This window comes from Eschscholzia californica, unplaced genomic scaffold, assembly GCF_041429995.1.
Source record: "Eschscholzia californica isolate CP2 unplaced genomic scaffold, dmEscCali1.0.p SCAF_3, whole genome shotgun sequence".
Classification (NCBI taxonomy): domain Eukaryota; kingdom Viridiplantae; phylum Streptophyta; class Magnoliopsida; order Ranunculales; family Papaveraceae; genus Eschscholzia; species Eschscholzia californica.
In genome coordinates, this window is record NW_028238420.1 from 62320183 (window position 1) to 62342043 (window position 21861).

The 21861-nt window shown below is 35.8% G+C and overlaps 3 protein-coding genes across 4 annotated transcripts; 2 read left to right on the plus strand and 1 right to left on the minus strand.

The window, feature by feature from the left end:
• The first annotated feature begins 504 nt into the window (after positions 1 to 504).
• Positions 505 to 8037, plus strand: LOC147552982 (uncharacterized). Of its 2 annotated transcripts, none has more exons than XM_086664780.1 (13): positions 505 to 856; positions 1167 to 1591; positions 2332 to 2578; positions 3094 to 3206; positions 3835 to 3914; positions 4077 to 4218; positions 4355 to 4435; positions 4791 to 4895; positions 5186 to 5368; positions 5826 to 5918; positions 7065 to 7204; positions 7340 to 7406; positions 7545 to 8037. In XM_086664780.1, the coding sequence occupies exons 2-13, from the start codon at positions 1199 to 1201 to the stop codon at positions 7662 to 7664; spliced, it is 1764 nt and encodes a 587-aa protein (XP_086520906.1). In that variant the 5' UTR covers positions 505 to 856; positions 1167 to 1198; the 3' UTR covers positions 7665 to 8037. The 2 variants fall into 2 exon arrangements, with proteins under 2 accessions (XP_086520906.1, XP_086520907.1); XM_086664781.1 differs by having other exon boundaries at positions 705 to 856; positions 1183 to 1591.
• Positions 8038 to 8721: 684 nt separating this feature from the next.
• LOC147552983 (deoxyhypusine synthase-like) lies at positions 8722 to 13104 on the minus strand. Its single transcript, XM_086664783.1, has 8 exons — positions 12971 to 13104; positions 12725 to 12892; positions 11080 to 11244; positions 10514 to 10600; positions 9702 to 9807; positions 9388 to 9623; positions 9165 to 9284; positions 8722 to 8742 (listed from the first exon to the last, which is right to left on the minus strand). The coding sequence occupies exons 1-7, from the start codon at positions 12971 to 12973 to the stop codon at positions 9195 to 9197; spliced, it is 855 nt and encodes a 284-aa protein (XP_086520909.1). The 5' UTR covers positions 12974 to 13104; the 3' UTR covers positions 8722 to 8742; positions 9165 to 9194.
• LOC147552984 (Flavodoxin family protein) lies at positions 12740 to 21766 on the plus strand. Its single transcript, XM_086664782.1, has 13 exons — positions 12740 to 14019; positions 14122 to 14267; positions 15278 to 15355; positions 15444 to 15548; positions 16137 to 16228; positions 17718 to 17890; positions 18576 to 18670; positions 19047 to 19121; positions 19257 to 19367; positions 19721 to 19855; positions 19997 to 20116; positions 20505 to 20721; positions 20953 to 21766. The coding sequence occupies exons 1-13, from the start codon at positions 13941 to 13943 to the stop codon at positions 21480 to 21482; spliced, it is 1956 nt and encodes a 651-aa protein (XP_086520908.1). The 5' UTR covers positions 12740 to 13940; the 3' UTR covers positions 21483 to 21766.
• Positions 21767 to 21861: the final 95 nt, after the last annotated feature.

A 21861-nucleotide genomic window follows, 5' to 3' on the forward strand; every position in this document is an offset into this window, starting at 1 on the left:
TCAATATTATTTTGACCTATGCATAAATATGACAACGTATAGGTAAATAAAAGAATATACACGACCTATCTCGTGCATGTTTTTAATCTATATAGAAAGAAGAGGCCTTCCGTGTTTGGTGTGGGGGCCTTTCTGCCCTATTAGACATTTTTTTTATGAAGAGCCCTATTAGACATTGGGTGCATCTCGATTTTCATGGCCTAAGAGCATCTCCAATGCAACACTCAAACTCTAAATCTCAGAGTGCCACATAGGATTTTTTTGAGTTTTTTTCTAAAATCCATCTCCAATGCAAAACTCAACATGAATCTCTAAAGTGATGTGTCAAGAATCATTTTAGAGATCCTTAAGAGGACACTCTAAGTTTAGAGTGTCCTCTTGAGTTTCTCTAAGTGTCACATAAGCAAATCAATTAGTTTTAAATTAAAATATAGGTTTTTAGAGTTTCTCTTGAGTGTTGCATTGGAGATGGTTTCGAAATAGAGTGTCTCTAAATGGCCAAATAGGGAAGAGACCATTTAGAGATCCATTTTTCACACTTGACACATAGGATTTTTAGAGTTTTTCTTGAGTCTTGCATTGGAGATGCTCTAACTTGATTTCTTATAAAAAATTGACTTGGTCAAGTCAAGAGTTTTTGGGGGTGGAGATGGTAAAAATGTGCGTCCCCATATAACTTTGTGGGCAGGTGCCCGCTATCCTCCAAACTGAAGTGCCTCTAGCAGTAAATATAGAAAAGGCAACTCCTGATCGGCCTCTCTTCCCCAACGCACATCTCCCTCTCTCTCTCTCTCTCTCAAATTCGTCCGCCTGAAATTTCCCCACAACTTTGAATCGGAGCATCGGCATCGGAGTGGTAAACCCTCTCTCTCTCTCTAAAATCAAGTACTTTTCCTGGCCCTATAGCTTTCAATCGTTTCTATCACATGCATTTCCATCTCGTTCTACTTTGCCCCAGTTTTCTGGTTCGCAGATTCAAAACTTGTTTAAGATCTTGAGTTTTCTCTCTCTAAACCTTTGAATTTTTCATTTTCACTGATTATATTTTCCTTTCTTATAATTTTATCAGTTTCGATCTACATTTTATTATAACTTGATTCTTTTCTGCGATTTTATATATTAAAGATTGAATTTTTATGATCTGTGTTTCTGATACCCTTTGGCAGTATCAATTTAATCTAGATCTTGTGAAGATATAATGGCTATGGTCGACGAGCCACTTTATCCTATAGCGATTTTGATCGATGAGTTAAAAAATGAGGATATTCAGCTACGTTTGAACTCAATCCGTAAGCTTTCAACAATTTCACGAGCTCTTGGTGAGGAGAGAACTAGAAAGGAATTGATTCCTTTTCTTAGTGAAAACAATGATGACGATGATGAAGTACTTTTGGTAATGGCTGAAGAATTGGGGGGTTTTATTCCTTATGTTGGAGGAGTTGAATATGCACATGTTTTGCTTCCTCCATTGGAAACTCTATGTACTGTCGAAGAAACTTGTGTGAGAGACAAAGCTGTTGAATCTTTGTGTAAAATTGGAGCTCAGATGAAAGAGAGTGATTTGGTTGAACATTTTGTTCCTCTCGTGAAGGTAAGATTGTTGCTTTAATGTCTTAGCTTTCTTAACCAGTTCATAAATTTTTTTTTAATCATGTAACAAAAATTGGAATAACATTTAGGAAATATGGAATATGCATTGCCCCCCCTGTTATGACAAAGATTTAGAGAGCTAGAAAAGCAATAATGAAAGTAAACAATCACATAGAACACTAGAGATTTACGTGGTTTGGTTGGCGAGACCCACTACACAACGAACAATGAGGCGATGATCACTATGTATGGAAAACAAGATTTTAGTAAATGTAACACATTGAAACCTTAAGACTCCGCCTCCAACTCTCTATCTTTGAACCAAGAAAACGAGATACCCCTTTCATTGATAACCACTCGTTATAGGACTAAGGCAAGTATAAGTAAATGGGTCGTTTTGGCCACGGACGCCTATTAAACAGTTCTCTGGTTGCTTGTTGGGTTAAATATCTACCAATATTTCAAGGCACTTACAACAGCCTGAATTGTATGTACTTTCATTTTGTATTGGTGCTAATTACTCTCCTTGCATTTGAATAAATGTTTTTCAATTATTACAACTTGGCGATGAAACTCCTTGAGATATTAGCTTTACTTGTTTGTTCACCCCTATCATAAGATTCATTGGTCAAAAAAGTTGTATGGTCTAGCTTATTTACTATCAAGTGCCACTACGATTGATTTTCTTTATAGTTATGCATTGAATTCGTTGCTTCATTTCTTCTGCATTTCTACTATTAGAGACTGGCATCTGGTGAATGGTTTACTGCTCGAGTTTCCTCTTGTGGGTTGTTTCACATTGCTTACCCGAGTGCCTCAGAGACGTTAAAGACAGAACTCAGGTCCATATACAATCAGTTATGTTCGGATGACATGCCGATGGTAAGGAGATCAGCTGCGTCAAACTTAGGAAAGTTTGCTGCAACAGTTGAACCAGCTCACCTGAAAACCGAAATCATGTCAATATTTGATGATTTGACACAGGATGGTATGTGGATCTCTATTTTATGTTTGTTATCTTTCAAAATATGTGTATTGTCAAACTACTGCGCAGCTTTTGGTTGTAAGCTTGTATTGCATTTAATGTGCTTTCAATGGTGAATGTCAGAGTTTTCAATTTACAATTATCACTTAATTAGATCTTTAATTGCTAAGTAGTTGAAATCGTAATTGTCGACGATAGATCATATGATGGTAGATCACAGATATGATTTGTTGAAAAAGTCTGATCATACATCTCCAATCTATCCAATATATCTTTCAAAAGAAAAATATATCCAATATATCAGTTGAGTCTTATATGACAAATATTAGCCATTGCACTCTATCTTCAAAGAATTGGTTGGTTCATTAAGGAATTAAAGATTTTCTTCTGCTTTTTCGTGTTGAATTTTAGTGTTTCATAGTTTAAAAAAAAAATGTACTGTGTCACCATTCGTAAATAAGGTTTCTAAATTCATGATTTATCAGTTTACTGTATGCATTAAATTTCTCTCATTTCAGATCAAGATTCTGTTCGACTATTGGCTGTTGAGGGTTGTGCAGCACTTGGGAAGTTGTTGGAGCCCCAGGACTGTGTGGCGCATATCCTTCCTGTCATTGTTAATTTTTCTCAGGTAACCTTATCCTATCGCGGATGCATTTCTGCTTTTAAGCTTCTTCTACTCAATTTGCTTATGCAGTTCTAATCCTTCAGTGTTCTGCTAATTGCTGGCACATGCAAATTTCCGACATCTTGTGAAACATGCTTCTTTTAATATTACCCAGTACCCACAGATTATGTCAGTATTTTTTTTTTGTATTTTCTTGGTCTAAAGCTTGTGGCCTGTTTGAAGATTTAAAGCATAGGATTATCTGTCTCGTTTTGCGGCTTTTATCAGAGTTATACTTATTTGTCTTTTGATCAAGTAAGAGATATCGAGGCTGATATGGGTTCTATATTGGTAGAAATTCCTTGTTTTCTTCGGATCCAAAATCGTGGTTTGACTATTGATGGTCAACTTTAATAGTTGATCAGCATTAAACTTATTTGTACATTTTATTTTCTTAGATTTTATGTTTTCCGTCTTATACCCAAATTGGGAGACATTTCGTCCTCTTAAGAATGTAGTTTTGGCACTTCATCATCCTACTAAGAACTGTTAAAATTCATCTCCGTCATTTATTTAGGAACTACTGCATAATGCTTACACAACTGGATTTACTTATTCTGCTTATTCACTGTTCTTTGGTTTTTCCAAATAGGATAAGTCTTGGCGTGTTCGTTACATGGTGGCAAATCAATTATATGAGCTTTGTGAGGCTGTGGGTTCTGAACCAACCAAGTAACTCCGCCTTTCTTGCGAGTCATGTTGATTTACTCTATTCCTTTGTACATAATATGTGTGTGTATATATATCTTTGTGTTTGTAAATTGTTTAGAGTTAATGCTTGTTTGTGGGTTTATTTTCTTTTTGAGTGTTGTTGACAATTGGATTACCATCTAGGACGGACTTGGTGCCTGCATATGTAAGGTTACTTAAAGATAATGAGGCTGAAGTGCGTATAGCAGCTGCTGGAAAAGTAACAAAATTTTGCAGGATCTTAAATCCAGAACTTTCAATTGAGCATATCCTTCCTTGTGTAAAGGTACACATGCGTTGTGCAGTATTTAGTTTTCTTTCTCATCTTTATAGTTTCTATTAAGAGTCATATTCTGTAGTGTGTAATGTTTTATTTCTCGCTCTCCCAATATTATATTACTAAATAATGTTATCTTGTGCAGGAATTGTCATCAGATTCGTCTCAGCATGTTCGTTCTGCTCTGGCTTCAGTTATAATGGGTATGGCGCCAGTCTTGGGAAAGGTAAGGATCAGATAATGGACCATTACTCCCGCTGAAACAAAAAATGTAACGTCACAAAGTCATTCATTTTTTTAGCTGTTAATTAGCTTCATCATCCCATGTATTATGCATCTCCTATATGTAGTATATTTTTCCATTGGCAAATGATTCCTCTTAGGCGCTCCAGTTATTTTCTGTTTTCTCAATCTTTGCAGCATGCCAGCATCTGATATTATTCTGCTGTTAATATATTAAAATTATTAGACTGTAACTAGTTAATTTTTCAATCTTCCTTATGGCAGTATCATTGAAGTTTAAACATATCTTCACTATAATGGACTGTTTCATTTAGATTTCATCATTTGTGAAATTGCAGGATGCGACAATTGAGCAACTCCTTCCAATCTTTCTCTCCCTTCTAAAGGACGAATTCCCTGATGTGCGGCTAAATATAATTAGCAAGCTTGATGAAGTGAACCAGGTGGGACCTTCGGGAGTTCATCCTAGTCAATCTTTTGTTTTCTAAATCCCATCAAGCATCTATTTGATCTGTGTTTTTTTTCGAATGTTTAGCATAACTCTTGATATTTCAACTTCTTATTTATCCATTATATTTCATCTATTTCTTCCATGGCTGTTGATCTGTAGCATGCAATTCACGTCTTTCTTGTTCTGTTCCTTCGAACTTAAAGTGGGTATAATGAAGTGAACCAAATTTAGATTTATTATTATTTCTAGATTATTTTATTCTTTTTCGTAATGTCCTTGCAGGTGATTGGAATCGATCTGTTGTCCCAGTCACTACTACCAGCCATTGTTGAGCTTGCAGAAGATAGACACTGGAGGGTCCGACTTGCAATTATAGAGTACATCCCTTTATTAGCAAGCCAGTTGGGCGTAGGATTTTTTGATGATAAGCTTGGTGCTCTCTGCATGCAGTGGTTGGAAGACAAGGTATGTTTTTCTCTTGTACTAATGATAAAAAGGGTGGCTATATGAGATATGTAGACAAATCATTCCTGCATACATAACTCTCTATGATCTTCTCTAATTTCATTTCGTGTTCTAGTGCACTTCTTCTGTTACATCTGATGCTGATTTCGTATATTATCCACCCCTATCGTTGTTGATTCGCATATACTTCGGTCTTAGGCTCTATGTACTAATCTGGCAACTAGAATGCTCTTTCTTACTACTAACAAGTAGTTTTTGGAAAACTGCTTTTCTTTTATGTTTCTTTGCATATTGCTGCACCTGGTTGCTGGTTCAGGAGTCCTTCGTCTCTGATGTTCCTAATAATCATCTCCTCTGACCTAATGCTTGTGCGGTTGAAAGCTGCAGATTTTAACATAGTTTGACAAGCTTGTTTTTTCACCCATTGGCTAAGTTTGCTACTTATTCGTAAATGTAGGTTTATTCAATTCGTGATGCAGCTGCTAATAACTTGAAGCGCCTGGCGGAGGAATTTGGTCCTGATTGGGCGATGCAGCACATTATTCCACAGGTCTGGGTTCTGACTCATGTTTCTAGCCATGATCCTCATAGTTCTATGATATCCAAGGATTTTGTAATGGCCAACATACTTTTTTTATCTAGCTGTATTGATCCATATTGTTTAACTATTACAGAAGATTGGATCAAAAAAAAAAACTATTACAGAAGATTTTCTTCTGTTTTTTTTTTCTAAACTACAGCATCTTGTAACGACCCATTTTGCTCATATGTCGAGCAAAATATTCCTAGGTATTGTGCCTGCAGACTTTACAATTTTGTCAAACTGCTATGCCCACTTTGCTCATATTGTTTAGTATTGGCCGGTCCACCCGAGGAACTCGGGGGGTTAGATCGGGGCAGACCGAGTTGAATCCTGGCCGAGCCCCCCCCGAGTTTGTATATATATTTAGTGATGGAATTCAATTTGAATGATTAATGTAGAGTTTGTCGGCTACTTACATACATATGTAAATATATATATATATATATATATATATATATATATATATGTTATGTAGTATGTTATTCATAATGATAGAGGTAGTAAAAATGTCAGCCAAAACTCAAGTAAAGTTCGCTCAAGTTACTAGGGCCGGTATTGATTGGAGATCATCATCCCTTGACCGATCCTGAGTTGTTCCCCTCCCCAATTGCTAATTGTATGCAAAAATCATAACTTTGTGGATTGCTCTTCTCTAGTTCTCTGGCATATCCTTATAATGTATACCATAAAAATAAAGTCTGCAACCCCCATAATACTTCTTCTTTTGGATCAAGGAAAGATTTCATAATATTTTGGCCGAAGTGACGTAAATATTTCCATTTCCATGCCTTACAGAAATTTCCCTGAAACTGAAATGTAATTACTTTCTCTTAAAATGCCTGACCAAGGAACTAAATTTCAAAATATTTCGGCCGACACGACCAAAATAAATCAATTCCCATGCCTACTGAAATTTCCTCCAAAACCGAAATTTCGTTCCGTGTTTTGGGCGACCCAAGTGAAAAACACTGGCTTGGGCTACGGGAAAGAAGACTCAAAATTGCGTCTATATAAAGCGGCTTGTTTTGAGTGTGTTGCTACTGACAGACTGGTACTGAATATTTGTTTTTTTTCTATCCCTTTAATAATTAGGTTGAGATTCCCTCTTTGCAGGTTTTGGAAATGATAAAGAACCCACATTATCTGTACCGAATGACAATAATACATGCAATATCTCTACTTGCTCCTGTCATGGGCGCAGAAATAACTTGTTCCAAACTGCTACCATTACTCGTAACTGCATCAAAGGATCGGTAAATATCCAAAACAATTTATGAATCTTGACAATTATGGCTTGAATGATCTATTCTTTTTGTTCAACTACCAATGAACATCACCCGTCTCTCTATTCTGCTTCAACTTATGATGAAATGTCTTACACGTGACAGGGTACCCAATATCAAATTCAACGTGGCAAAGGTGTTGCAATCGATAATTCCAGTCGTTGACCAATCTGTGAGTAACTAGCCATTGGGATTCTCTATCTTGCCCACTTCTTTTTATTTAAATTTTCTATTTTGTGGATGTTCTCGCTTGAATTCCGTAATTTCACTCTTTTGATAAACTTTTGACCTGTTTCTTCTGATGCATCAGGTTGTTGAAGAGACGATCCGTCCTTGTTTGGTTGAGCTCAGTGAGGACCCCGATGTCGACGTCAGGTTTTTCGCAAGCGAGGCTCTTCAGTCAAGCAACCAAGTCAAGATGTCGAGTTAGATAACTATCCTTAATTGAAGATTTTGTATACTAGTTGGAGGATTATACTTCTAAATTCTCCTGCACCAACAGGATTTCTATTCATCTGATTTAAAATGTGTTTTCACCCCTTTTTCCCATTGCTAGTCTTTTGAGTGCTTTTGTTTCTATTGCTTTTCCTTTTCCCCAATAGCAGTAGCAAGTAGAACCACTTACCAGTTTTGTTGCAGATTTAGTGTGCATCATATCTACTGTCACCTTGCAGAAATTGCCCCGGATGTTCTTCCGTGGCAACCATGAGATATTTGTTTTCTTAGGGTTTTGTTTGATAGCCTTCTAGTTCCCAGTGGGTTCTAAAGTACTTCTATTGTTTATGCAATTTTATTTCACATAACCATGAGTCTCCTAACTTAAAACTGTGAGATATAGTGTAGTTTTTCTTTTTTTTAACTTTTTAGGACTACGCTTCGGCTTTTCCCATAAAATTAGTTCCAGGGATCGTGTGCAAATAAAAATACATTTATTTGCACCATTGCGACACTTACCAGACTAATACATCTAAAAATAGAGCAATACACTTTGTTTCAAATGCTCTTAGAATAATATTATATGTAAGAGGCCTGACGTCCAACAACATGGAAGAGGCAGAAAGTTCGACAAATTTATTAGATTATTTACACTTCTAATTTCTTTTGTACTTTACAATGACTGAAAGTCAGATTTTAAAAATGGAAATAGTAATAATAAGCTCTCTAGATTTGGAACTAGTTATTTTGGAGATAGAAATGAAAATAGTAATAATAAGCTCTCCAGATTTGAGGAATAAAGAATCGATTTAGAGTCTGTTTCATAGGTGAGAAAATAATTGATGTGAAAATAATTTTTTTTTCTCGTGAGAAAGAAAACCAAGTTTTTCCTATGAAATGTCACAAGTACAAGTACTAGCTCCATTCTTTCATCAAAAAAAAAAGTACTAGCTCCATTAGTTGATGTTTTGTTTCCCACATAAGAGAGGTCACGGGTTGAAGACTAAAATTGGTGGCAATTTGCCTTTTTTTCAAGAGGACATACTTATCACCTGACTATGGCATATCAAGTTTTATTGTCCTGTTTTCTTGCTATCGGACGTCGCCGCCTCTCTTTTAAATCGGTTCTAAGTCAAAATCATACACTCACACATTGAGAAAAAAAATTTCGTGATTTAAATTTAAGTAGCAAAATTGATGTAGGCTCGATTAAAAAAAATAGCGTGGTATAAGAGAATTCGGATTTAAATTATCCACTTGTAATTTTATCACAAAAATAGTTTGATTTGTTATATAAATCACTTTTTTATTTGATTGATACCGTTTTAAGACATAAAAATAACCATCATGGATTAAAATTAATCAAGAAATTACCTATTAGATTGAAATTTATCGGCTTCCACTCTCAACATAAGAAATATTGTAGACTGAGTGTAGGAGGGAAAGCGAAATATGGGAAGTGGAGTAATGGAGAAGGAATGAAGAGAGACATGGATTATAGGATACTGCAACACTGTCTCTGGATTTAGGCTTCAGTCTTGGTTGACTTCTTCATGTTTTTGGCAAATGTTTCAGCAACCAGTAGCGGAAAAGCAATTGTTGCGTCACAATGTACCTTTGTCAAACAAAAAAAATGGACAGTATAGTAATAATTAAAAATATATTATTGATCAAGTTAAAAGGAAACGGAAATATGTGATTTGAATTTTGAAGAATACCTTAACAGTTTTAGCAGACACTCGTATTTTTCCCCATGATACAGCCTCATCGGGACAAGCTCCAGAATCACTCCCATCAAACTCTTGAGCTGTATTAATAAAAACAGCATAATCTGCACCATTTCGCATCATATTTGCATTGCAAATGTGATGCTTTGGAAGCCCTCCTCCAAGAATTATCATGCCTGTCTTCCTAAGATTTGCATGGACGGCTTCCCCATTCATGGCCCTTATATCTACATAAAGGTTCGATAAAGAAATCAGCCAATACTAGGTAATAATATATTACCTCAAATATTTGGAAGATTTTTTACCTTGCACGAGATCAATAATTAAACCAGGTTTGCGTACGGAATGGAAGTCCACCATGCTCCCTAAAGGACCATTTGTAAGGCCCGGGCAGAATACTGGGATGTTATTCTGGATGAAGCAAAAAAAGAGAGTTATCGCGTAGCCACAGTAAAAGAAAGTACGTAGTTATATCATGCATGAATAAATTTCAAATGAATATTTTTTTAGCACAACATTCTGCACATTTAAAGAGCTGAAATTATAATTTTTCGTGAGGTTCTTAGGTTCATAAATATGCTTGAATTAGAAAGAGTAACTAACTCAATGATCTTCGATCTTCACTGACCCTGAGTTGGCAATGAAATACAAACTTCCTCCTTCATCGTCAAAAAATTAGAGAACTTTTACAAGAATTTGCTCTAAAAGAACTCCATGATTTTCCATTTTCATTGCCTTGTGATTCATGTCAGTTACTCTCAAACACAATGACGTTCATACAAACGCCACAATGTGATGACAAATTCCACAAACGACATTGACGATCTGGAAGAGTAAAGTTTTGTCTTTATCACGAAAAATTTCTACCCTATGCATTCATCGTATACGTAAAACTTGAATTCCCCAATTTACAAATGCATTTGGTACCTCCAGTAAGACTAAAGTCTTTTAAATTCAAAAAATCTGGAAGAATCTTTTTCATATTGAATAAGTGTAAGAACAATGATGATGACAAATGTGTACGTTGATGCTAATAAATAACATGATACCGCCACGCTTTAATTATGACTTCCTCACCAATTTTAAAGTTTACATGCTTCCTTAATGAAGCACTTACCTTGTATGCCCAGTAAAGATAAGAGGCGGGATTATTTATTTCTTTTCCTAGGCGAGACATGAGCTTCGATGGTGTCCAAAGTACTTTCTGTACGGAAAAGATAGAAGTGCAAAGTCATTAGCTTATAAGAGGAACGTTACGAACGTATTAGTATGACAATGAAATAGAAAACGAAAACAGGTTATGATACAATGCTTCCCTAAATGGGATTGCATCGTTTAACAATATTAACCCTTGATAAGATCTGCATCATTTAACATTATTTTTATTATTTTCGTGATATAAGTAACAAAATATGCACGGTTAACTAATTAGAGTATATGTTAGCTATTGACAGGGTCTACACATTTAGGCCTAGCCAAATACAATTTGGATCCTCTTTCTTCAAGTAGCGAAGGAAACCTTAACAACATAAATGAGATCCGAGAAAAATCCTATATTTTAACTTTTTTTACTGAGCATCATTAGCAGAACCTCATTATGTGTAACTAACAAACCTAGCAATTATGACAATTGCAAAACAACTGTAGTTGTTAATTATGGGGGAAAAATTAATACTGACATACCTCCGAAACCTGCTCAGCTAGCATTTGGTCAAAAATTGGTATGATCCAATCCTTGAATTTGTCGCAGTCAGCTCCACCTTGAGAAAAGTCACCTTTATATGTAGGTGCAAGGCACTTTATAAGGTCCTCTTCGATCCCGCCACTCGTCGTAACAACTACGTGTACCTGAAATCACATAACAAGTAGGACTTCTCTTATATCACGAGCAATTATAGAAATAAAAAAGCTAAAAATCCTGAATCTCGGCAGATGCTAGTTATGGCTATGATATTTTTCTCGCCCATCCTGAAAAAAATACACTTCTGAAAAAACTTGTTCATCAAATGCCTAGCAGTTTGTCCTTTTTCTGATGGTGAACACTGAACAGAAAACCCTAGTAGTTTTTCGTTAATGCAGTCTGAATTTTACACTCCTTCATGGGAGTATATTGATGAGAAATTGAGAATAACAAGTGTCAAGATAAGAGTGTTATTTGCTTGTCCTAAGAGTCTTCAAGTAAAATAAACAGCTAACTGGTTGCAGGTAACAAGAGGTCCAAGAGCTTCACTCTTTCCCTTTGAGGAATAAGGGGGTCAGAAAAGTTGATCTTAGCACAAAGTAGAATCCAGGAAGCGCCTAGCAGACAAACTGTCTCGATGCAACTTAACTCAACATAAAATGTCATATTTGACGAAAATTATGTGATCAAATCATTTCATGGCACTAGAGTTGCAGTTAATTTTCTATCTGTGGAGTTAACTCATCTGTTTCTTGAAACCATGTAATGAAAGATTTAATGGTAATATTTCGTCTCCATCTGTTCAGCCAATTCACATGTTTCCTTGAGATGAGCTTATTAAGCCATATTTGATTTCAATTATTGGGTTCGGGTCGAACACTAACCTGACGCTGTAATTTAGACTATGTAGCTCGAGTAGAACCGGTACTCGGGCATTCGGGCTTGAGTAGTACAAGACTATATTTATCAGAGACCACATTGTTATTTAGGCTTAATATAGTCTTGCCATATTTGATCATTTACAAACTCTTTCAAGTCAAATCAAAATCATGGTGCACTATAGCGCATATAAAAATTGTAGAAATTCAACCAACAAATTAAGTAAAACTTGGAATCCACTTGTTGAGGTTTCAGTGATTATCTTCATAAACCTTACATACACATTGTTGTTGTAATTCCAGGCGGTTTGAACAAGATGTAAACACTACAGCAAAAAAGTGTGATCTTATCCTCTTAAAAACTTCCAAATTTCAAATTCCAAAAAAGTACAAGAAGGATACTTTAGATTCTGAAAGGCATACCACTAACTTGAGTGTTCCACAGTTTCCACAACTAGCTAAACGCAAACGCAGGTCCATTTGCGACTACCCAATACTATATTTAGGGTCATCCATTGGTGATGGAGACTTATACCATTAATGTTCTTTGTGACTGTTGATACTAAGCTACAAAACCCCGTACCTGTGTGAGGTGGTTAAAGCGGGGACTATATATCGACAACTGCTAAGTCGGGGCGTTAAACCAAACATTCACCAGTTCTATATAAACAAAGTAACAAACAATAGCAGGGCAACTGACTAGCAAAAAAAAAAAAACAGTATATGAGAAGTAAAAAAGAGAGAGAGCTTTGAACTTATTAGGGCTTACCATATGATGCTCAACAAGATATCTAACAATCTCTCGAACACCAGATGAAATAAGATTTGAAGTAAAACCCAAGAACACTTTGCATCTTACTGACTCTCTAAAACTCAATTCTCTCTCTTCTTCACTACAATCTTCAGCTACAGGCTCATCTGAAAGCCTCCAATCTATCTACAAATCATCAAGAAAGTTCATTTAAAAAAAAGTTCAATCTTTAATAATAAAGTTGAATGGGGAAAGAAATCTCACCATCTGGTTGACAACTTGGATTGCTTCTCCAAGATTAGAAGCCTGAAAACCAGTTGTAGTCGTTGATTTAAGGAGCTCAGAATAATCAACACCTCCATTGAAGTCATAACCCTCAATCTTCTTGCAACTTCCTTCTAGGGTTTCCGATTCTTTGAACACAGTAGATCACACGGACGCCAGAATATGATCTTCCCCTGCTTCCCGCATTTTCTTTTTTGTTGCTCCCTTCTCTAACGCAACTACGAGAGAGTGAAAGAGAGTAGAGAAAGAGTTGTCTTTTTAAAAAGAACCCTAACTTCAGGAAAATTCCCAATCCTAGAAATCCTAATTTCAGGAAAATTCCCAATTTTAGATCTCTCTCCTTTCCATAAACCCTAACTTCATAATCCTCCAAATTTCTGAAATTCCCAATTTTAAATCTCTCTCATTCCCAAAAACCCTAATTTCATAAATCTTTGTGCAAAATACTCAATAAAATCCTGTAGATTTCTTCATCTTCAATTACCCCTTTCTAATCCATCTCTAGAAACAACTTCATTGGCGCTTTTGAATCTCCATTTACTCTATTAACAACATCCATAAGAGATGAATAAAACCCTAAACTAGGGCTTTCTCTGCCTCATTTTGGACGTCGTGTGCAATCAAAAGCGCTTCTTTCCACATTTCAATGTTTGGCATAAACCGAAACAACTCTCATCGAATTGGAATTAATTTAAGAGAGAAGGAAAGATAATCGTTTGAAACTCTCATCAAACCCATTGGGGTTCTCTCTCTGTCTATATCAGTTTGAAACTTGGGAAATAATCGTGGCCGTTAGATTTTCAAGTTGGGGTAAATTTAAGAGAGAGAGAGAGAAGGAAAGACAGAAACAGAGTCGTGTTTTATAGCTCTTCCCATTATAAAGACTGACCTCCCGCCAACCTAATTAAGGGGAAAAAAAGTGGAGTAGTTCATCTTCTGCTTTTGAAAAATGGGGTTGAAATCAAACGACGAAGGAGACAAAAGTCTATTACTCAACGACCATGAATCAGATCTCTTAGTCTTCAAAGGTTTGATTTTTAATTTTGAAGTTTGCTAGTTTAAAGTTTGTTTTTGTGGATGTGAAATTTCGAAAATTGATTGTTTGTTTGTTTGTTTCTTTCTTTCTTTAGGGACAGAAATGAGAGAGAAAATGAGGGTATTGATTCTTTATGCCTCACAAACTGGGAATGCTTTAGATGCTGCTGAGAGAGTAGGACGTGAAGCTGAACGGATGGGTTGTCCTTCTCTTGTCCTTTCCATGGATGAATTTGATCCTGTAAGTCTTCTTTCTATTTTTTCAGTTAGAGAGAGAGAAAGATTTGATTTTGTGAAGTATTTTTTATGAATTTTGAATATGGGTAGATTATAGAAAAAAAAAGGTAGAATTAACTCACAAGTTACAATTTTTACTTGTTATTTTCAAAATAAGTGGTGAGTTCAGATGAAATACTTTAATTAGATAATGTCTAAGTTTATAGAGTCATAGAGAGTGGTTGGCAAAAGAGAAGATGTGTATTGAGAAGAATCATAGTTAAAAGTTTGGAGATCAGAACTTTGGCTAGAATTGGAAGATTTAGTGCTATGAACTTTGTGAGCTTGGTTAAGGTTGGATGATTTAATGCTATGAACTTGGACTTGTTGGGAGTCGATCTTGACTCGGAACCGAGTCCCGAGCATACTGAGTTACTCTCCAGATAGTCATTAAACTCGACCAATATGTGTGTTTGTGTGCCTGCATGTGTACATCGATCTGCTTGAAAATATCTAGCAGAAAGAAGAAGAAGAAGAAAGGTAAGTTTAAATCTGAACTGCGAATATGAAAATGGGGAGTGCCTTTCTTTCTCCCTATTATCCTCTCTTCTGCTCTCTTCTTTAGCTTAAGTCAAAAACTCCGGTCGACCTTATTTTTCTTTTATTTTTAGGTATTGTATCTATGCCAGTTACTTGACTTGAGACTTGGCTGTTATGCCGTGTGTCAGTTACATAGATTTGACTCGCTCAAAGGTTTGTTTCGAGGTTTGTTGGCTTCCAAGCCCAAGTTATTCATGTTTCTGACTATGTACGGTGGGAGATCCCAAACTCTCACCATAAAATATAATTGGTTAGTCGGGGCTAAGATTTGATAAGTTCAGATATATCCTACTACTCCGTTTCTTTTCGCAGAAGAATTTTTTGGTTTCCTCAATTAATACAATTAGTTTGGTTAAGTGATGCAATTTGCGTTTCTCTTATTTCACTACGCCTTGAGCTAGTGCTTTTTAGCTAATTTATTGTTTGTTGTGTCAGAGTTGTTTATGTTACGAAGACACCGTCATCTTTATTGTTTCTACTACTGGGCAGGGGGATATACCAGATTCCATGAAGGTCGGTTTTCCATTTTATGCATATTTCTGTTTCAAAAGCTCGTAGAGTTTGTATTTGATTTACTTGTATTTTTCAATTACATTTGTAGGTATTCTGGAGGTTTCTGTTGCAGAGAAATCTTGGTAAGCAATGGCTGGAAGGAGTTAAATGTGCTGTGTTTGGGCTGGGAGATTCTGGATATCAGAAATATAATGTAATTACTTCTAGATTTCTAGTTGTTGTTACTCTTGATTCATAAATTATAGTGAAGCACAAATGCATTTTGTTATCCTGTCTATCTTATTCTACAAGCAAATTAAGTGTGTAACACTATTAATAGTAGCAAATAAAGATCAACTTCAATGAAAACCGATTAATGAGACAAGCACCAAAATTACGAAGTTACAAAAGTTTATATGAAATGGAACTTTCTGATACCTTAGAAACTAGAATGGACAGATCTGTCTAAACCCCCAACACGACAAGTACAAGCATGACCTTTCTGCTGCTTCTCTTATTTGGTGAACAGTTATCTACATGCATTTGCTTCTGTGAGAAAAAAAAAATGTTAGAATTATTTCTTTACTTGCATTCAGATAATTGGTTAGAGCATCCACTGCTGCTTTTATATTGAATTTTAATGTGCATTTGTGATTCGTTCCGCTTTCAATACTTACTTGAATTTGAATGTCAGTTGGTGATTTCTTCTTACTCTTTGATAAATCTTGGAGTATGGTAGTTAGAGTTAAACTATTACTTAAAACTAAACTTTGTGAGTAAGTGCGTTTTTTCTTGCTTTCAGTTTGCTGCGAAAAAGTTGGATAAAAGACTTGCTGATCTTGGAGCTAATCGAGTAATTGAAAGAGGGCTAGGAGATGATCAGCACCCCTCAGGGTATGTCACTTCGAATCCCTTTCAATAAAAACTTGAAGCATATGATATGAACTTCCAGTCCATGTACATGGTATTGTAGTCTTTATAAAAGTTGCTTAGAAGAAACAACTAAGATTTGGGGAACTTGCTAAAGATGAAAAGTATCTGGTATTCTTGGCACAATTGTTGGCCTCATTGTCTCAAATCCTGCTTCATAGTTATACTCCGAAACATAGTTGCTTTGACATGCATTAGAGCTTGCATATAGAGGTTTCCGTCTAGTTTAGGCATCTTTCTATGTCACGTGCCTTCCACAGGAAGTGGAGAAGCTCATGAAGCAAATGACACATTAATCAAGGGTCCAGAAAGAGTAGATAACTCTACCCTAAAAACAAGTTCTTTTTCCTATTTCCTCGTGCCAAAATGTTTATCATAGAAGCAAAAATGATGTTGATCTCATGTTTAAGTACATCAATGACTTACATCTTCTCTTTATTCCTTACTGAAAGAGCAAAGAAGAATCTATTGATGGTGTGTTTGGATGGCGGAATCATATCATGAATCCGCAGATTCATGAGTCCTTGGGATTCATGATTCCACGAATTCATGAATCCAAGTAATATTTTTTGGCTTGTTTGGCAACTAAGAATCTTATGATTTATTATTATTTGAGTATTTTTAAACGTCTTTAGAAAAAATATGATTTTTGAAAAAAATAATGATTTTGAAAAAAAATAATGATTTTGTAGAAGGAAATATTTTTTTGTTGATTTTAAGTTTGAAATTTAGGTTCATTAATCCAAAATCCTAGCAAATCCTAAGGGGTAGGGTGGGATTTTGGTCCAATACAAATTTTGGAATTAGGAATCCCTAGGATTCAAGAGTCCTAGGATTCTTGGTAGCCAAACAGACCAAGGATTCATGATTCCTACCAAATCCCACTTTTGATAGGAATCCTACTTAGGAATCCTACAACCAAACACACCATGAAGTTAAACAGGAAAGGAGAAAAAAAACGCAAAAAAACTTTTTCTAGTTAGAAATTGATAATGGCCTTGACTGTATCTTTATAAGGCTTTTTACATAATCATTCTAGTATTATGTGTTTTAACATTGTAATCTGCAATTTGGATAGCTGTATGCCTGTATCCTGTAATATGCTAGTATAGTACAAGATATAGTTATTTGAATTACCAGTATCGATTCTATTGAAGTATTTGCACTTTTTTATATACTCTAGTTCAGAATTAAAAGTTGAGCTGTATTTCAATTTCCACTCTGGAATTTCAGACAAATCAAATGCTATTTTTGTAAGTTACTTTTTCTAGATCACGAAAGTTTTCGTAGTATAACTAGTAAAAGATATTAGCAAAAAGAAATTTATGCGTGCGGTCCTATACTTGTAAATCATTTTTAGGTTGCCTTTCATTCCAGGTGTAGCTCCTTGTGCCCGTAAAATAGGTATTTTCAACTGAACAATAAGTTAAAATGTCTTTATATTATTTTCCAGATATGAAGGTGCATTTGACCCATGGTTATCATCATTGTGGAGTGCACTGAATCAGATCAATCCTGCTATATTTCCTAGAGGTATCGGAGTTATAGACCCTGATATGAAAACATTGGATCATCCAAAATATCAAATCATATATCATGCGGACAAGATAGGATCTCTATTTTCAGGTAACTTATATTATTTCATGTTTCATTGGTGGAACTTTCAATTCGTATAGAAGAGGAGGACCTTTTACTTGTGTACCTCTATTATACGTTCTTTTCTGTCTTCATAAACAGTCAACTCCGCAAAAAAGTTGAAAGAACCTTTTGTTGATGGAAAAACAGAAGTTTTATTGATGGAAAACAGAACTTTTTCTTTTTCTGCTTAGTTTTTGTTTGCGATTGTAATATGCAATTGTGCAACAAATAGAGAGGAAAGACCAAAAAAGTAAACATTAGTTTATCGTGAATCATAATCCTTTCCAACTGGTTGTCAGGGAAAAAGAGCACAACTGGAAAGACAGTGATAACAAATACAATTACTAGATCACAAGTGCCTATTTTGGACTCTACAACAACTGCTTTTGAGATTAAGACCGACTTTATACTGTCAGTCTGTCACAAAACCTAAACAAAGAAAACTATACTTTTATTTCGAGTAAATAACGCCATTAATTTCATTCTGCATCTAATGGCTGATTCCTCACAGAACTACTTTTGTTTGGTTCATTAGAAAATTTTCTGATTCTTAATAGGGGTCTCATTAAGTGTGCTTGCCTGCTTGTTAACTACAATTATTTGGTTGGTTTGTTCTTGGTCAAGTTTGAAAATATTGATCTGTACACTAAATAGCCCCTTATTGTTTTCCCAGATATGAAGCATGCTGAAATGCAGATTGAAAGAGCTCGTTCAATGTCCCCTGGAAAACTTTGCCGTGACAATAAGCCTCCTTGTTTTTTGCAAATGGTATAGGTAACATGCACTATCATTATTAACACCCGTATTTGCTTTGTTTGGAATTGTTTAGGCAGAACGTCACTCATGCTCCTCATCTCACAAAACTTATTTCTTAATTTACGTTTGATATCATGGTCCAATTAAGAACAGTAGCTCCGTTGTCTGTTTTCCATAACCATTAATTGTGTTATTCTTTTCTGAATGTGGTCACCGAAAACAGTTGTCTAGTCAAATATAAGGCTATCTTTTGGCAGTACATTTTTGTTCATTCGTTCTTGGTTTCCGACTCACTGTTGTGCCCAAACTTCTTTGTTCTACCAGAAGTCCTTACTACTTTTTCAGTTTCTAGTAGACTAACCATTCATTCCTCTAAATTTGTTTGTAGACGAGAAATCAGCAGTTAACCAAAGCAGACAGTGAGAAAGATGTGCGCCATTTTGAATTTAAATTTGTTTCATCGGTAAGCTCTAAGACACTTTATTCTAAATTAAAAACCTTTTGCGAGTCATTATTAATGATGTTTTTTTTGCTTTTGGGTCCTTGATCTATTTTCCCATGCGAGTTAAGATGCTTATCTGACGTTTTTCATTTTCAGAATACTGAATATCAAGTAGGTGATGTTCTTGAGGTTCTCCCTAGTCAAAATCCGGCGGCAGTTGATGCATTCATACAACGTTGTAACCTTAATCCAGACATATTCATTACGGTATGCTGTTGTTCCTTATGTTTCATTTTATTGATAGACTCACCGGTTTATGTTTCCAACTTTCGGTACATGTTGTGATAGAACCGGACTGCACATCTATTGTGTTTTAAACCCTAAATTATTCTCTGATAGGTGTGTGTGTTTTATGTGTAAGTTTGTAATGTACTTTTTACTTCTAAGACCGGGCATTTTTCTGGAGATCTTTCTTGAGAGAAAACTTTATCACTTTAATGGTGTGACCATGGTTGTGTTTTGACCCATGCTCGCCTGGCCATTATATATAACCCATATTTGTTTCTGAATTGCCTCGAAATTCACAAAAATCATTGAGGTAACTATGGATTCAATTTCAGGTTAAAGATAAAGGGATTGAGAATGGTGTTTCTGAATCGCCTATAAATTCATCAAGTGCACCGGTCCAGCTAAGAACCTTTGTCGAATTAGCGATGGACGTGGCATCAGCTTCTCCACGCCGCTATTTTTTTGAGGCAAGAATTTTTAATGTTCGCCGTGTCTTTGTTTAATAACTGAAAATATAGAGATAAATTTGCCTATAGTTCTGATAAGATTCCCTTTGTTTTTGCAATCTGTCTGGTATTCAATGTGACATAACAATGTAACATCTTCAGGTTATGAGTTTCTTCGCAACTGCTGAACATGAAAAGGAGAGGCTTCAATATTTCGCTTCGCCTGAAGGAAGAGATGATTTATACCAATATAATCAGAAGGAGCGGAGGACCGTCCTAGAGGTACGTATATACATGTATAATTTACCGGTTTGCTATATATGAAGGGAATATCTCATTTAAGATTTAGAAAAAACTTTTTGCTTGAAGAAATCTTGGGTTCATCTTTTTACCCTAGGTTTTAACATATTCTTTCTACTCGGTGCAATTTTCTTCTTGTTGCATAAGAACTTCAAATTAGGATTATGTAGGCTCTATTATTTATTTGTTTTTAACATATCGAGACCATCTCTAGTATATATAATTCACGTACTTCCTCCTTTTCCACAGTTCGGTTTTGTCGTTACCTTTCTCTTTATCCAAGTAGTTCATCCTTTAGATGCCAATGCTGTCTCGTAATTATTCCATTTCCTGGTGCCTGAACTTAACTGGTATCTGTTCTTTCGTGAAGGTATTAGAGGACTTTCCTTCAGTGCAAATGCCATTTGAATGGCTTGTTCAGTTGGTTCCTCCGTTAAAACCCAGGGCGTTTTCCATTTCTTCTTCCCCTCTAGCTCATCCTTATCAAGTGCACTTGACTGTGAGTGTTGTCTCCTGGAAGACGCCTTTCAAGAGGAAGCGATCGGGTCTTTGTTCGACATGGTTAGCAGGACTAAATCCTCAAGAAAGTAAGTATAACTTTAAGTAATCTATGCAGTATAGTAGTTTTCTAGCATACACCCAAAACTGGAGCTACAAAAACAGTTGGTCCTGGTTCCAGTAACCAAATAGGTGCCACTACCAGTTTCTAGACCGGGTAAAAGGGCCAAGCCAGTCCATCCCCTATCACGTAGTAAGTATAACGATAGTGGGGATGCATGCAAATCTCCCGCTGAATTAGTCTATTCTTTTGTAAGCAGGCATCCATATTCCTGTGTGGTTCAAGCAAGGGTTGCTACCTTCTCCGCCACGATCACTTCCTCTTATTCTAATTGGACCAGGAACCGGATGTGCACCTTTCCGTGCATTTATAGCAGAACGAGCAGTAGAAAGTGCATCTGGACCGACTGCTCCCGTCCTTTTCTTCTTTGGTTGCAGAAACAAAGAAAACGATTTCTTATACGAAGACTTTTGGTCGTCTCATGCACAACCCGGTGGGGTGCTCTCAAAAGAAAATGGCGGAGGTTTTTTCGTTGCGTTTTCGAGAGATCAGCCGCAAAAGGTTTACGTGCAACATAAGATGAAGGAAGAAAGTCAAAGAATTTGGAATTTATTGAACGACGGTGCAGCTGTTTATGTTTCAGGGTCATCAACAAAAATGCCGGCAGATGTTTTTACGTGCATGGAGGAGATAATAGCGAAAGAAAGCGGAGTTCCAAAAGAATCGGCTCTGAGGTGGTTGCAGATGCTGGATAAAGCTGGTAAGTATCATGTTGAAGCATGGTCTTGATCCATGACACTTGCAGCTGAAAACCAGTAGACAAAAGAAAACCAAACTTTTGTTTTCAGATTTGAATTTTGTATTCTATTTTCAATGAAGGTCCTTGTCCTTATTTATTCTTTCGTATCAGATATTTCTTGCCTTTGTCGGAAATTCATTTCATACTGGTGAATAATGTTAAAAGAATTTGTGTTGTGATTTCTTATTTTGTATTTAAAGGAGAAAACAAGGTTTCCTTTAATTTTCTTTTGTTTTTGTTCTACGTTGCTAATAAGGATCATATTTGTTATGGATATCATCTTGAAAAACTACAACCATATATACGCGAAAAATGTATAAATAAATATGTTTATCACCCTTCTCTTTCTTTGACTCCTTTTTGATATCA

Coding starts and splice junctions, on each gene's coding strand:
- LOC147552982 (XM_086664780.1), top strand. CDS start 1,199: ATGGCTATGGTCGACGAGCCACTTTATCCTATAGCGATTTTGATCGAT. Junction 4,219..4,354: donor ATATCCTTCCTTGTGTAAAG/GTACACATGCGT, acceptor TATCTTGTGCAG/GAATTGTCATCAGATTCGTC. Junction 7,407..7,544: donor TTCCAGTCGTTGACCAATCT/GTGAGTAACTAG, acceptor CTGATGCATCAG/GTTGTTGAAGAGACGATCCG.
- LOC147552983 (XM_086664783.1), bottom strand. Junction 9,624..9,701: donor AATTATTGATCTCGTGCAAG/GTAAAAAATCTT, acceptor ACCTTTATGTAG/ATATAAGGGCCATGAATGGG. Junction 9,285..9,387: donor TGTCTGCTAAAACTGTTAAG/GTATTCTTCAAA, acceptor TGTTTGACAAAG/GTACATTGTGACGCAACAAT.
- LOC147552984 (XM_086664782.1), top strand. CDS start 13,941: ATGGGGTTGAAATCAAACGACGAAGGAGACAAAAGTCTATTACTCAAC. Junction 14,268..15,277: donor CCATGGATGAATTTGATCCT/GTAAGTCTTCTT, acceptor TTGTTGTGTCAG/AGTTGTTTATGTTACGAAGA. Junction 15,549..16,136: donor CTGGATATCAGAAATATAAT/GTAATTACTTCT, acceptor TCTTGCTTTCAG/TTTGCTGCGAAAAAGTTGGA.